The sequence below is a fragment of the Nicotiana attenuata genome, chromosome 1, assembly GCF_001879085.1.
Source record: "Nicotiana attenuata strain UT chromosome 1, NIATTr2, whole genome shotgun sequence".
Taxonomy (NCBI): Eukaryota; Viridiplantae; Streptophyta; class Magnoliopsida; order Solanales; family Solanaceae; genus Nicotiana; species Nicotiana attenuata.
Window position 1 is genome coordinate 26062891 of NC_031989.1, and position 15488 is coordinate 26078378.

Consider the following 15488-nt stretch of genomic DNA (forward strand, 5'->3'; position numbering starts at 1 on the left):
CGATGGGCAGATGATCGAGACCATCATGGTTAGCCGTCCAAAGTACAAACGGGTCAAGAAGAAAGGTGACCGGTACCTTGTGACATGGGTAGGCGAACTACTTCATAGGGCATCATGGCTAATGGATACGCATGTATGTGTTGATGTTTTGTGCCGAGGGCGACACAAAATTGGTTTGGGGGGCGGGAGGGTGTCATGGCCCGCCACATTATTATGCCATGTAGGTACCACTTGGCATATATTTTTGCCATATGGAAAGCTTACATATGAAATATACTAGCACATGTGGGAAGGTTCTAGAGATAAATGAAGATTTTTCATAGAAGACCTTAGAACCCTATGGAATTGCTAGGAAAGTCCTTAGAAGATTCTAGCTATGTAGAAAATTCTAGAGAAAGGACTTTCTTGTAAATAATAAGGGCCTTGTGTAATAATTATTATTTACTAACTAGTCCCTAGAAGACCAGTCTCTTATCAATTTTATTAGACCCCGCTTTCTTAAAATTACTCCCTGCGTCTTTATTTTTGTGGCGGTGTTTGACTCAGTACGGAGTTTAAGAAAGAATTTTTGTTAAAAGTTTGTGGTCTAAAACAAGCCATAGATATTAGTATGCCTATATCATTAAGGGTAAACTAACAAGTTCAAAGTTAAATTGTAGCAAGTATAACATTTTCTTTTTTGGCAGAAAAAAAGTGCACATAAATTGGGACATAGGAAGTACAAATTTTCGTTCCTGTTTACTTGTTGTCTTTCCAAGGTGCATCTGTTCAAACCTAGAGGTTTCCTTAGACAGTTTCTCTTCATCTCCAGGGGATTTAACAATTCTACACGGTATCGAAAGAGAAGGAGAAAAAGAAGAAAAGACATGTTTGATCAAAGCATTAGATGGAAGCATTTGGTTTTAGCTTTTTACGATTTCTTTAAATGGAAGTTAACGTAGCAATTGTCTGTGGACAATACTATCCAGGATAACAACCTTATCAAGAAAAGCACTAGCCAGCTTTGCCATGCCATCTCTAAGCGAACAATAAACTTTTAAGGATCTAAGCCAACAAGAACCAGTTATATATTACAGAAAAACAGCAATTAGCAGGCATCTTGGTCATTGGTAAAATCCCAACATATCCAAACAGCTGAGTATCTCAATGGCAGCTCATTGTCGGATAACAAATTTGCTAATAAATAACAATGAACAATGGTGGCATATCTTCAACAGCAATCAAGGCATCTTTTGTCAGTAAAACGGGGTATACAGGTATAAAAGAGAAAATGCTACCCTAACAAAATGGATTTCTCTGGCAGGGTCAATGGATAGAAAGAATGGTGAGCTAACGAGCAAATCAAATCCCAATGCTTCAACAGCATAAGTCTCCTACTCATGATTTCCCCCACCATTATAGCTCAAGTACAAAAAGAAGCAAGAGGATAACTGGTCCTCTGCCCCCATGAGTGATTGCCAGCCGGTCTCCAACATAATTACAGATAGAGGTGAACTGCACAAGGAGAACTTCGTCCCACCGCAAATGCAGCTAAAATGGTCTTCTTAGAGTGCTGGGCAATGTCCTTGAAGGTACTGTAGACTGTATCAAAGCATGTAATTCATTCAGAATCTAATACAACACAGCCGTAACTTCAGGGGAAAAAAGAAAAGAAATAATACTAGGAAGGTGTAAAAGAGAATATGAACTTCTTGCTTAAAATTATCAAAGTCATTAACATTCAGGACTATTTGATACTCAGTTAGCTAGCCAAAAATATTGATATGATGTATTGGTCCGCGAAAATTGGATTCAAATTCATCAACAAGCAAAGCAAATTCATGTACCAAAAAAACAAGTAAAGCAAATTCAGTGATTCCAAAGGGGGCCCTTGGACCTTAGACTCTTAAGGGTTGGGGGGTTCTAGTGGTGGGCTCTTGGGTTGCCCGGACCCAAAGCTGGTAACAGTGGTGGCGGGAAGTGGAAGCAGTCAAGCTAAAATGCACATTTTACAAAGCAGTGGAAACCTTTTTAGACTCTGATCAGCTCCCGGACATTTAAAAGGCATGAGTCATGTTTCACTGGCATAGAAAGATTGGAGTGTGAACGACCACAAGACTTGATTTATGCTTTATCCACATCACTGTACAGTTTAATCTAATCATTCCACTATACCTGAAGTCTCTCGACTAGCTTTTAGTAAATTCTAACCGTTGATTATACAACAACAACAAACCCAGTGTAGTCCCACAAAGTAGGGTCTGGGGGTAGAGTGTACGCAAACCTTACCCCTACCTTGTGAAGGTAGAGAGGTTGTTTCCGATAGACCAAATTGAAGCTAGTGTAATCAACAATAACCGTTGACTATACGTGTTCCTTTTTTAATTAAAGGAGCTCACCTCTCTAAATGGACAAGGAGATGGGCTAGTATCAGGCCCCACATAAGATCTGCTACTGCAGGGATGGAGTTGCTGATGAACCAAACCCAAGCTCATACTTGCATCAGTACCTTGTAATTCACTTTCTAAAAAATCCCCCAAAAAACTATGCGATGATGTAGATGCTCCATTCAGATTCAGTTGCCCGCTCAAATTACTTGACCTTTCAGGTAAGATATTCCGATTATGAGATAAACAAGCATTACTCTCCAGTTGCCTTCCCTGGAAAAATGTATTATGAGGAGCTGCCCTTTGTGCTACAGCAGGTTGAGTTACTAATTCCCTGCTTCGAGCAATTTGGGAGCCAAAGAGACTATTCCCCGATACAGCAACCAAGGTCCCATTAACATTACCAAGTTGTCTCCTCCTGTTATTAAGCAGTTGATTTATTTGCCTCTGTATTCTACGTCGGTCAAAAACCGTCGATGCCCCAACCCCAGCAACTTGACCATCTCGGGGAGATTGAAAATCACCAGATTCTTCAGCTAATGGGGTATCAGGTACGTACATTTCATTAAGGTCAAACGTCTCCCTCACATTGGCTACAGGGGGTGACCCAATAGAAAAATTGCTGCTTGTTCTATTAATATCAGGCGTAGGATTCATACTCTGTGGGTTTGAAGAAGCAAGTGCAGTTGGTCGACAGCTTTCACAGTACCAGTTACCTTCAGGTACTTCATGTCCAAGACCAACACAATAAGTATGTGCAGGTGAATCACAGAGATCACATAGCAGCATAAGAGCATCATCCCCACCTTGCTGACACTCTGTACATAATACATTTTCGTATGGATCAATGTAACGCCTAAGCTCCTCTTCAGATGGTTGATAGACCTATAAAACACAATTTTAAACATTTGACTGCAGTAAAAAATTCTGGTATTTTTGTGTTTCAAACCTAACATCTTATTTTCATAATCATCAAACCTAACATCTTCACCAAACGAATATTATAGGTTTACCATAGGAAAAAAAGGACTGTACCTGATCACGCTCAGGGACCTGAACAGCCACGGTCCTCAATTCAAAGCCAGTGTCTGACCTTGCAGGCTTACTAATCGTTACAAACCTTTGCTTGCACAGTGGACAACGGGATTCCACTTTGGACCACTCCATGATGCAAGCAAAACAAAAGTAATGACTGCAGCAATTCAATGTCCCTCTAACTGTCCTCTTACCTTCTTCAGACAAACATATTCCACAAATCTGCTTTCCTGCTTCAGTCTTCAAATCCACCTTCTCTTTATCCTTTCTTCCCGGATGTTGTCTTTGTAGACGCGGAGCTTCCTCTTTTGGTAAATTTTTCAAGGAAGCTGAGCCCCTCCAAGCTGTAACAAGGCCCCTGCAAAATCGGCTAGCCTCTCTGACTTGTTCCCTCTCTTCTTCAGAGATGGTAAACTCACGGTCGGATGATCCAGAACTCTCAACAAAATCTGAATCCGAATCTACTCTTAGTCTCTTTCTTTTTCTCCTCTGACCTGCATTCTTTTTATTCGTTTCTTCCACAATTGGATCGATGTCTATGAACTCCTCGTCATTATCAGATCTTGCTTTCCTTTTCAATCGGCGTCTGCTCTGCGGTTTCTTTCTTGTGATCCTTTTCAACTTTTTATGATTTCTATTTCTCTTTTGTTCTCTGGCAGTGCTATTACGCAACCTTGGCTTGCTTGAATACTTCATCCCTTTCAATACTGGAAACTCTTCTTCATCTTCTTCTTCGTCCAAGCCATCTGGAGTGAATTCCTCATCATCCTCATCCTCTTCATCATGATCTTTGGCAGTGCCCTTACGCAATCGTGACTTGCTCGAATTCTTCATCCCGTTCATTACTAGCAAATCCTCATCTGCATCCAAGCCATCTGGAGTGAATTCCTCATCATCCTCATCCTCATCCTCTTCATCATCATCTTTGGCAGTGCCCTTACGCAACCGTGACTTGCTCGAGTTCTTCATCCCGTTCATTACTCGAAAATCCTCATCAGCACCAAAGTCATCTGGAGTGAATTCCTCATCATCCTCATCTTCTTCTTCATCATCCTTGTCATCATCTTTGGCAGTGCCCTTACGCAACCGTGGCTTGCTTGAATTCTTCATCCCTTTGGCTTCTGGAAACACATCTTCTTCATCCAAGCCATCTGGATTGAATTCCTCATCATCGTCTTCATCTTCTTCATAGTCATCATCATCATCATCATCATCATCTTTGACAGTACCCTTAGGCAAACGTAGCTTGCTAGAATTATTTGTCCCTTTCGCTACTGAAAAGTCCTCCTCTCCATCCAAGCAATCTGGTGTGAATTCCTCGTCATCTCCATCATCATCCTCATCGTTATCTTCTCTATATGAAACTCTCTTTCTCTTTCTAGGCCTTACAGTGCCTTTTCTGTTTCTCCTTGGTGCTCTTGATCGAACAACCTTTTTAACCTTCTTTGTCTTCAATTCAAATTCGCCTAAGCTCTCATCTGACTCATCTCCGACAAAAGAAGAATATCCATCTTCTGACTCACCAAACTCCTCTTCCTCATCAACTGCGTAATCCTCGTCTGACTCATCTGAAGCTCTATACATGGATCCAGCCTTTTTCCTACCACTAGTCTTGCGACCAACCTTGCCTCCCCTCGCCATCCTTTTTCACACCCAGAGAAGTACAAACCCAAAACTTGAATCAGATCAAACTATACGGTAATCTCATGTACCACTAGAGCCACAATTTAGTTAGGGAACAAAATGAATCCGGCTGAAACACAAACAACCCATCATTTCTTATGTAAGGTAAGGCCTCTATTACAAGCTCATGTTGATTCCTTACTACTTTAAGGTCTCCCAAGTCCCAACTGATGCCCAGATAAAGATTCCAAATCTGTCCATTTGCAGTTACAAAATTACCAAAATTAGTATCGGAATTCTCAAAATCTTAACATTCTAATATAAGCTTATCCAAATAAGGCATCAAATCAACCAAAAATTAAACAATTAACACCTTAGAAAACTCAATTTTACTCAGAAATAGCCCAGAAATAGGAAGAATTGATCTAACTAAATATAGAAATGAAACCCCCAAAATCAAAACCTGAACCCTAGATCAAGATATTAGCACTAAGCCCCAATAATTCAGCTAACTAAATAAACATAATTCCCAGCAAAAACACAATTAACACCAAATATGGATGAATTAATTAGTATTAAAATTCAATCCCAATAATACCAATTTCCAAAATTCAGATGGAACAGTAAAAAAAAATTCTCAGCAATCAACAGCTTACCAAATAAGCGAAACATATTGAGATAGATTAAATCGTTCAGAGAAAAAGAAAGGAAATAAGATAGGCTATGGCAAGTACCTGAGGAAGGAAAGGAGGCAAAATCGGCAAAACCCAGAAAAAAAAGATTTATATTTGGGGATATTTTATCTGTATATATAAAAGCAATTTCAAATTTTTTTTTTTTTAAGAAAAAAAAGAAAAAATCAAGCGGGTGGGATTTAAAGTTGAAGAAATGAGAAGGGTCACCAAAGAATCTGTATTTACTTTTTTCTTCTTTTTGTTTTCTATAAATGGATGTGCTTTTTGTTTTTGAAATTATTGCAATTTACAAATGGAAGCATCTATTATTAGGAGGTTTCGAGGGGTGGTTGCCCTGGGTACTTTTATAAGACGCAACTTGGCTGTTATGCTATGTTTGAAATTCCATGTTTACCCTTTATGGTGTAAAAGAGCAGCTCAACTGCAATTTTGACCTTGGGCTCACCAAGTTGGATTTCGGGTTTGGGCTCTTGCTAGGACCCTACGAGGCTTTTAATGTTTTATTGGAATTGGGCTTACAGGGTGTTATGCAGCCCAGTAAGCTAAAAGAAGGAACAATGTGATAACATGAGAAGAATAGAGAAATGAGATTTTTACCTTCCTATATTATATATGAAACTTTATTACCCTCCCTAATTAAGTTTTAACTTAATTATATTGGTATATACAATTTACCAATTATATACAAATTAGTTTTAAATGAATATCCCTTTATATTAGGAATTGAACAGGGAATCCCCATCCATGCTCTCTCTCTCTCTCTCTCTCTCTCTCTCTCTCTCCAATTTTCTTCCTTCATTTTTCTCTGCTTTTCATCCTTTTTTCCCAGGGAATTCATCAATAAATTTCAATTGTTGCAATATAGAGTTTTAACATAGTAATTTCCTTTCATGTTGCACAATTGGTGTTCGAATTGAAATTGTCAATCAATAAAATATGAAGGTATTTGATCCTCCACCATTGACAGCCATTAAAAATTCCAAAGCATTGAATTCGAATTGGATTTTCAAAAACTATTATTTGTTTAGATTGGTTGTTGTTGCAAACAATTAAGAATATTCTTTGGAGCTTATATTTCACAATTGAGGGTGTTTGGTGAAGATTAGACTTGATTTTGGCTAAATTTTAGATTGAAACTCGAAGGGGAAGAAGAAGAAGAAGAACATATATCATACAATAGTTACGAAATTGAGTTGTATGCAAATTGTATTTAAATTGTATTCTATTGTAGTTATATATATATATATATATATATATATATATATATATATATATATATTATACTACTTTTTTACATAAAGTTATTGATATGTATCAAAATTGTATTAAGAGAGAGTTTTGGTTGGAATTTCAGAGAGGAAAAACACACACCGCATACAAAATATATACAAACCAAATATAAAATATACAAAATATATATTGTATAAAATTTGTATGAAAATTGCATTTAAGTAGTATGATGTTGTAGGTGTATTTAACTAGGTAAAAATAATGTATGAAAGCTGCAGATAAGTTGTAAATAAGTGTATACTATATAATTAGTTGTATGAAATTTATTTTTAGTATTAATGTTGTTGTATGTATATTAATTTGTACGAAACTTATGTTTAAATTTGTATGTCGTTGCACCATCAAATTGTATAATGTTAATTGTTACTAGCAGTACTATTCATCTCTTGAAAAGTACTATCAAACTGTAGGATAATCCGATTTTCAAGAGAGCGCAATACAAACCGAAGTATCACAAGTTTGAATTCAATAACATTCTTGCATTGTTAAAGTTCTGTACTTAGTGGGTAGCAATGTAAAAAAGAAAAGGGCAAATCAGTGACAAACTAGAGGTTACTTCAATAGGTTGATTGGCAAAAAATAACTTTAGGCTTACCTTATTGAGAGAAAGAGACGGTGAGAGAGAGAGAGTGATGAAGAAAGAAAGAAAAATTGATGAGAGAAGCATCAGTGAGGAAAGAGGAGGGGAACAAAAAGAAAAAGGATGTAACTGAATCCCCTAATTATAGGCACTAATAATGGATTGTATATAATTTGTAAGTAATCCATATTTGGGGTGGGTAATCTAAATAAGTTTCAATATTGTATAGGAAGGAAAAAAATCTCTAGAGAAATTGGTACCGTGTGACAACATATAATATGAATTGGCAAATTTTCAGCCTTAGATTACGTTTGACAAAGACAGCCGCAAAAAATTGACATTGTATAGCCTAATTCTAGAAAATCCTACTTCCCTATTTATTCTCTCCCAGGACTCAACAACATCTAGTTTCCGCACGAGAAAAAGAGCACCAAACGCTAACCTCCTTCGCCGACTGCAATTTTAAAAATACTCTGTACCTCATCACTTTTTTGCTATGAGCTTGAGATTCATTATTGAGAAGACAAATCAGATTGCAAATAAATAAAATGCAGATTCTTTTTGTTATTAAAATAATATATATATATATATATATATATTATATATATATATATATACACACACATACTTACACGTATATGCACATGTATGTATATATATATATATATATATATATATATACACACATACTTACACGTATATGCACATGTATCATACATTTGGGGTCAATCCTTTTTGGTGGGTGGATTCATCCTCATTTTTTCTCCTTCGCTTTTTTCGTTTGTTTTTATAGTTCTAATTTACATCTCATGTATTAATGTATTTCTACCATCTATATTTGTGTATATCTGATGGTAGGCTAGAAACTCGTATTTTAGTCATAATTTGCACTCCAATTATTATATTTTACTTGTATTTGAGCTTAAATATTAGTGTATTGCACTTATTATGTGTTTTTTCCTTGTAGGAAGTGATTCCGAGCTATTAAGATAATTTGGAGCTAACTTGAACAAGTTGGAGCTTTGAAGTATGAGTAAAAGCTCAAGAAATTAAGTTGGGATCATGTTCGAGGGTCGAGGACTTAGTCTGGATGTTAAAAAGTGAGAAAATAAAATTACTCTGAGAAATTTGCACTACCGTGCCGCGGGGCTCAGAGCACCAGTGCAAATTTCCTGCAAAGTGAAAAAAATCAACTCTCTCAAGATCCTCACTAATGTGGCGCATGAGGCGCCGTGCCAATGTATTTTTGCGGTCCAAGTATCCCACTTCGGCTTGAAAAGGATAGTTTCATCAGGGTCCATTCCTACATGGTATAAATACACCAAAACATGATTTTAGAGGACTTCTTTTTTTTTACCTTGGAAGCTTTAAGAGAGTATTGGAGGCTACAAGACACAGGATTTCATCATCTTTGCATCAATACAATATGGGAGTTTGGATTGTAACGTTAGATTGATGTTCCTTATTCTTTAATTATATTTGTAATGACTTCCTCCATGATTATGGAGTAGTTTACCTTAGGTTTTGACGGGTTTGGTATTTTGATAAATATTTGTGGATTTTAACTCTAGTTCTTGCTTGAATTCGTTTATGGAGTTTTGAATTGTTGGGACTTTTTTCAACGGTTTATTTAATCGAAAGAGAAATATTTTGGTGATTATATTTGCATTATTTTGTTTGGTTTAATACTCCTAAGTAATCGAAAGAGCTTGCTAAATTGTTGATTAAAAGTTAGGAGAATATTCGAGAGATGTTTTCCTAAAGACTAATCCATTAACGCATGCTTGCATACTTTTACAATGCTTATATTAGTTCACCTCGTAGATTTAAGATTTAATAGAGAGGGGAGTCTTGATTACACGTTTGAAATAATCATCGAGTGAATTCGTGAGAATCATTGGTTATTAGAGTGAATTAAACTATAGTTAAATCCCAAATAGCTATCTTGCACCTATCCTGTCACGACCCTTATTTCTCACATTGATAGGAAACCAACTATGCTAATCTCTAATTCTTTGCAATCAATTGCTTTACTTTTAATAGTTAGTTATAGTTCATAATCATTCCAACCAAGGTGTTAATCATCCTGAATAGCATTTAAGCCAGAAATTACTTGAACATTATTTAAATCAATCCCTAAAGAGACGATAATTAAACTATACAATCTTTGGCTAGCGAGCATCAATTTCGTGTAGTGTTTTGCGCTCATCAAATGTTGGCAACATTGTCGGGGATTAACAATCAATAGTGTTCGAAATAGTTTTGGTGCTAATTCGGGAATTTGTTTTTATTTTGTTCTTCACGGGTTTCTTTTCCATGCGCAGGAAACAAGGTAAGTTCGTGGTGTATAACTCGAACTTCTTCAAATGAAGTAATACCCTACAAACATGAGTTGGAAAAACACATGCGACAACTGAGGAAAGAGAAAGAGTTCTATCAAAAAGTTCTTGGGGAAACCTTCAACCCAAGAACACATGGCTAATAACGGTAACGACGAGTTAGATGTAGCTGCTAGAGAGGCAGCACAACATAGAGAAGAAGCTGCAAGGATAGCAGTTGAGGCATCCCGTAAAGCTGCTGAGGAAATCGTCGAAGATAATGGGGGTCGAAGATTCAATCTAAATCGACTCTTGATTGAAGACCAGTTCGAGAATACGGTACCCAGACATGGTAAACCATTGGGTGATTATGCCACACCGGTCTACAATCAGGGACTGTTTAGTGTCAAACCTCCACCAGTAGCAGCAAATAATTTTGAGTTGAAGCAAAGCTTGCTTCAAACCATCCAAAATAACTGTGTCTTTAGAGAGAAGGTGAATGAAGATCCTAACGTTCACTTAATGGACTTTTAAGAAATCATGAACACCTTCCAGTACAATGGAGTGTCGAAAGATGCAATCTACTTAAGGGCATTCCCCTTTTCACTGAAGGATAACGGAAAGCACCGACTTCGTAGCTTACCCACGGGGTCGATCAGGTTATAGGAAGATATGACTAAAAAGTTTCTTGACAAATACTTCTCAGCTGCAAAAATAGTGAAATTAAGAAGAGAAATTCACAACTTCTTCCAGACGGACACGGTAATAGTTTTCAAAGCTTGGGAAAGATTTAAGGAGATAGTGAGGAAGTGTCAGCATAATGGGATTGAATTGTGGATGCAACTCCAGGACTTTTGGGATGGACTGACACCTCCCTCACGATGAACTCTGAACACTGCAGTTGGAGGTCCTTTAATGAAGAAGACTTCTGAAGAGATTGTGGCAATTCTTGATGAGCTCTCTGAATGCTAACCAGTGGCCTACTGAGAGTAATGATAAAAGAAAATCAGTTGGGGTTAATCAAGTAGATTCTAACACATTAATGCAAGCCTAGCTAGACATTATGGCCAAAGAGATAAGAAGGTTGACCTTAGCCAAGGTCTAGAGCCAACCATCACCAGTTTGTGATTGTTGTGGAATGGGTCATCCAACGCCTGATTGTCAGGCCTTAGCTGCAGATGAAGTGGTAAATGTTGTGGGAAGCTTTGATAGAGGCAACTACCAGAGTGGTAATAATTTTAACTCTATGGGACAGAGGCACCCAGGTTTTTCTTGGAGCTCACCAAGTGGTAGCCTGAACTCATGGCAGCAAAATAACTCCAGACCCCAGGGACATAGAGCTCTAGGTTTCCAAAATTAGCAGAGGCGGCATATCCACTTCCATAGTCTAATCAATCTAGCATGGATCTAAAGGCCTTTATTATTAAGACAAATTAGAGACTTGAAAACCATGGCTCAACTATATGAGAACATGGCGCAACTATCAAAGAACTAGGCATGAATTTTCAGAACTTGGAAAGACAGGTTGGGCAACTAGATAATCTATTGTCTGAAAGGGTTCCAGAAACTCTCCCGGCTGATACTGAAAGAAATCCAAAAGAGACAATAAATGCAGTGTCTTTGAGGAGTGGGCACTAATTGGAGGATCCCAGGACAAAACAAAAATATGAGTTGATTGAAGGACATGTAGAGATTGTGGAGGAGCAGAAAAATAACTACATTCAAAAGGGTAAAGTGATGGTAGATGATGGTCTGAAGAAGAGGGGGAAGACTAGAGCTCAGAAGAAGAAGGAAGATGGAATTTCAATGAATAATGAGATTGAGGAAAATAAATATATGTCTGCTCTACCTTCCCCTAGAAGCAAAGAAGAGAAAAGATGGACAAACAATTCGAGCGCTTTCTAAAAGTGTTTAAGCATGTGCATGCGAATATACCTTTCACAGAGCTGATCTCATAGATGCCACCTTATGCTAAATTCTTGAAGGAGATATTGTCCAAGAAGCAAAAAGTGGAAGAGACATCGGTTGTCAAGCTGACAGAGCATTGTAGTGCCATTTTGCAAAATAAGCTCCCTCAAAAGTGTGGAGATCTAGGGAGTTTTACTATACCTTGCTCTTTAGGAAGTACAAATTTTAAAATCTTTGTGTGATTCGGGTGCTTCTATTAATCTTATGCCTTTGTCTATTTTCAAGAAATTAGAGTGAGAGATTGGGGAAATCAGGTCGATACCCGTGTTTTGCAACTAGCAGATCAGACCACAATCATAACCGAAGGAATAGTGGAAGATGTGCTAGTTCGGGTAGACAATTTTGTGCTCCATGTTAACTTCATTGTGGTGAACATGGAGGAGAATATGGAGGTACCTCTGATTTTAGGAATACCCTTCTTGGCTACGGGCAGAGCAATTCTGGATATTCAGAAAAGGCAACTCATGCTCACAGTGGGGGAAGAAATGATGATTTTCAATATGAAAGGAGAAAAGGGAACCTAAAGGAGCAACTCAAAGAGACTAAAACCGATAAGTGTAGGGTGTAACTAAAGAAGTCTAAAAAGTCTCATAATGGATGTGTGCATTGGGTCGGGCATGCAAAGAAGATCCCGACTTTGATTCAGACCTCGACTAGATGAATCAGGAAAGTTTTCTTTACCTCTTGCTTTTTATTTGTGTGTCATGAGGACATGCCACAATTTAAAGTGTGGGGTGGGGTATCTAAATATCTATATGTATATGTATATGTGTGTCATTTCTTTTGATTGAGATTTTTTTTTTGACTTTTCTTGACGATGGATTTTCGCGACTTTCTTCTTGAGGGATCAAAGTCGCAGAAAAAATATTTTGTTTCTTTAGGTAGTGTAACAATTTCCCCTTAGTTTTTCTTTGTGCCACGATTCTTTTTCAAGATTTTTGGTTGAACCGGGTGTAGTAATTTTTTTTTAGTAGGAATAGTGAAGTCTTGTGCTATGTAGTAAATGGATATGACGTTTCTTGACTTTGGTTGTGCCTTGAGAGCAGTGAGTGCTTTATTTGTGACTCTTAGGCTCAGTTCTTGAATCGTCTATAAGTGCCTTAAATTGGTTGATTGTAACGTTGCTTAACTAGTTTGACTAGAGAGTCAGGACAAATCAGATCCCAGTGAGTTATGTGCCGATGTGTGTGTGAGGTTTTTGTTGATATTCTGTGCATGTCAGTTGTAACGACCCGGTCGGTCGTCTCATGAGTTACCGCTCCGTTTCCCCCATTTCTGCTTCCTTATGTCTTGTTCAACTGTATTACGTGGAATCGTGTTGGTTAGTTTGGGTTCGGAGTGACTTTGCAGAGAAATGAGACACTTAGTCTCTTAAGTTGACCTTTTAGTTGAAAAGTCAGCCGGAAGTTGACTTGTGAGTAAATGACCTCAGAATTTTGTTTTTATGATTCGGATAGCTTTGGGAGGTGATTTGGGACTTAGGAGTGTGATCAGAATATATTTTGGAGGTCTGGAGTAGATTTAGGCTTGAATTGGCGAAATTGGAATTTTGGCGTTTTCCTATTGGTAGCGGAGATTTAGATATAGGGGTCGGAATGGAATTCCAGAAATTGGAGTAGGTCCATTGTGTCATTTGGGACGTGTATGCAAAATTTCAAGTCATTCGGACGAGGTTTGATAGACTTTTTGATCGAATCGGAATTCGGAAGTTTTTGAAGTTCTTAGGCTTGAACCCGTGGTTGATTTGATGTTTTGATGTTGTTTTTAGTGTTCCGAAGGTTGGAACAAGTTTGAATGATGATATGGGATATGCTGGCATGTTTGGTTGAGCTCCCGAGGGCCTCGGGTGAGTTTCGGGGTGGTTTCAGACCATTTCTAGTTGCTGATTTTTGGCTTCAGGGGTGTACAGTGCGTTAGCATAGATATGGTTGCATTAGCATAGAGAAATTTGGAAGAAATGGAGTTGTGCTATGCGATTGCGTAAGTCTTCCCGTGATCGCATAGAGTAAAACCTCTTTTGCACTGACCCGACTTTGGAAGCTTATATCTCACAATCTATAAAGAATTTGAAGATGATCCAAAAATGAAAGTTGTAGCCCTTGATATCTAGTTTTCAGAAAGTTAAACTAAATGTAATTTTGATTTTTGTACAAAACGTTATGACCATTATACTAGAGGCTGTCTGGAAGAGTTGGAGAAGGCTATTGGAAAAATTTGTTCTACGCGATTGCGGTGTAGTGGCCGCGATCGCATAGGGTAAAAGAATGGCTGGAAAATTTTGTGCTTCACTATCGCATTATTTTGTCCGCGATAGAATATGGTAAATGCCTGGGCAGAATATTTTAAATACCTATGTTCGCAATTTTTGGTCTATTTCCACCATTTTTGAGTCGGTTTTGGAGCTTCTTGGGGGAGATTGGAGAGGGAATTCAAGAGAACTTCTTTGAGGTAAGATTATTGAACCAAAAACTCGATCCTATGTTGATTCTTACTTGTTTAAACATGAAATTAGTGAGATTTAAAGCCTAAAATTGGGGAATTAGGGCTTGAAATTGGAGTGTAAATTGCGGATTTGAGGGGCCATTTGAGGTCCGATTTTGATGTTCTTGGTATGTATGGACTCATGTCAAGATAAGGATTCCATTGATGTTAATTTTGTCGGATTCCAAGACGTGGGCCCGAGGGTCGAGTTTGGCCAATATCGGGTTTCCTGATGCAATTTGATTATTTTTGCATGGGCTTCGTTCCCTTAGCATATTCTAATGTTATGATACTGATTTGGGTAGATTCGACGCGTGTTGAGGCCGAGTCGAGAGGCAAAGGCATCGCGGGCTAGAGTTTGGACCGGATTGAGGTAAGTAATGATTGTAAATATTGTCCTGAGGGTATGAAACCCCGAATTTCACATCGTTGTGCTATTTTGAGGTGACGCACACACTACGTGACGAGCGCGGGGTCGTGCACCATTGGGGATTGTAACTTGGTCCATCCCGTATGACTATTAAATCGCGTATTTACTTGGAAACTATTTGATATTATTATATTTTTGAAAGTATTATTATGTTTGGGGCTAAATGCCGTGTTTGGGCCTTGTGCCGACTGTTTGGACCCTTAGGGGATTTTTACTACTGTTTCCTCACAGTTTTTGATAATACTTACACTCAGTCATGCTATGCTTTCACTGATTTCATAACTCGGATTTTATTTACTTCTTTTGATTTTATAAATGATATTTTGAGCTGAGTACCTATTTTACTGTTAGCCCGAGGGGCTTGAGTGAGATCTGACTGAGTAAGGCCGAGGGCCTATGTTGTGAGAATATCATGGGATCGGGCTGTGCGCCCGCAGAATGTGGTACTGATTTGTGATATGTGAGAGGCCGAGGGCCTGATTTATTATGCCATGAGGTGGCTTGTGATTGTTATGAAGCCGATGGCCTGTTTGATTATGCCACGAGGTGGCATGTGATTGTTATGAGGCCGAGGTCCTGTTTGATTATGCCATGAGATAGCTTGTGATAGCGCTTGGGCTGTAAGGAGCCCATCCCGGAGTCTGTACACCCCCAGTGAGCGCGGGTACCCAGTGTGAGTGATGTGATATTGCTCGAGGGGCT

At 38.2% G+C, this 15488-nt stretch overlaps 1 protein-coding gene across 2 annotated transcripts; it reads right to left on the reverse strand.

The window, feature by feature from the left end:
- LOC109222581 (transcriptional regulator ATRX-like) lies at positions 1017-6024 on the reverse strand. 2 transcript variants are annotated; one of them, XM_019386942.1, is made up of 4 exons: positions 5759-6024; positions 3402-5277; positions 2379-3251; positions 1017-1581 (listed from the first exon to the last, which is right to left on the reverse strand). In XM_019386942.1, exons 2-4 carry the CDS (start codon positions 5040-5042, stop codon positions 1531-1533), a joined length of 2565 nt encoding a protein of 854 aa, XP_019242487.1. In that variant the 5' UTR covers positions 5043-5277; positions 5759-6024; the 3' UTR covers positions 1017-1530. The 2 variants fall into 2 exon arrangements, with proteins under 2 accessions (XP_019242487.1, XP_019242525.1); XM_019386980.1 differs by lacking the exon at positions 5759-6024 and adding an exon at positions 5681-5742.

Bases quoted from the DNA above. Each gene is read 5' to 3' on its own strand.
- LOC109222581 (XM_019386942.1), bottom strand. From the start codon at position 5,042: ATGGCGAGGGGAGGCAAGGTTGGTCGCAAGACTAGTGGTAGGAAAAAG. The intron at 3,252-3,401 runs GTACAGTCCTTT...TGTGTTTTATAG, and splicing joins AGGTCCCTGAGCGTGATCAG to GTCTATCAACCATCTGAAGA. The intron at 1,582-2,378 runs GTGAGCTCCTTT...GCTTTGATACAG, and splicing joins CTCCTTGTCCATTTAGAGAG to TCTACAGTACCTTCAAGGAC.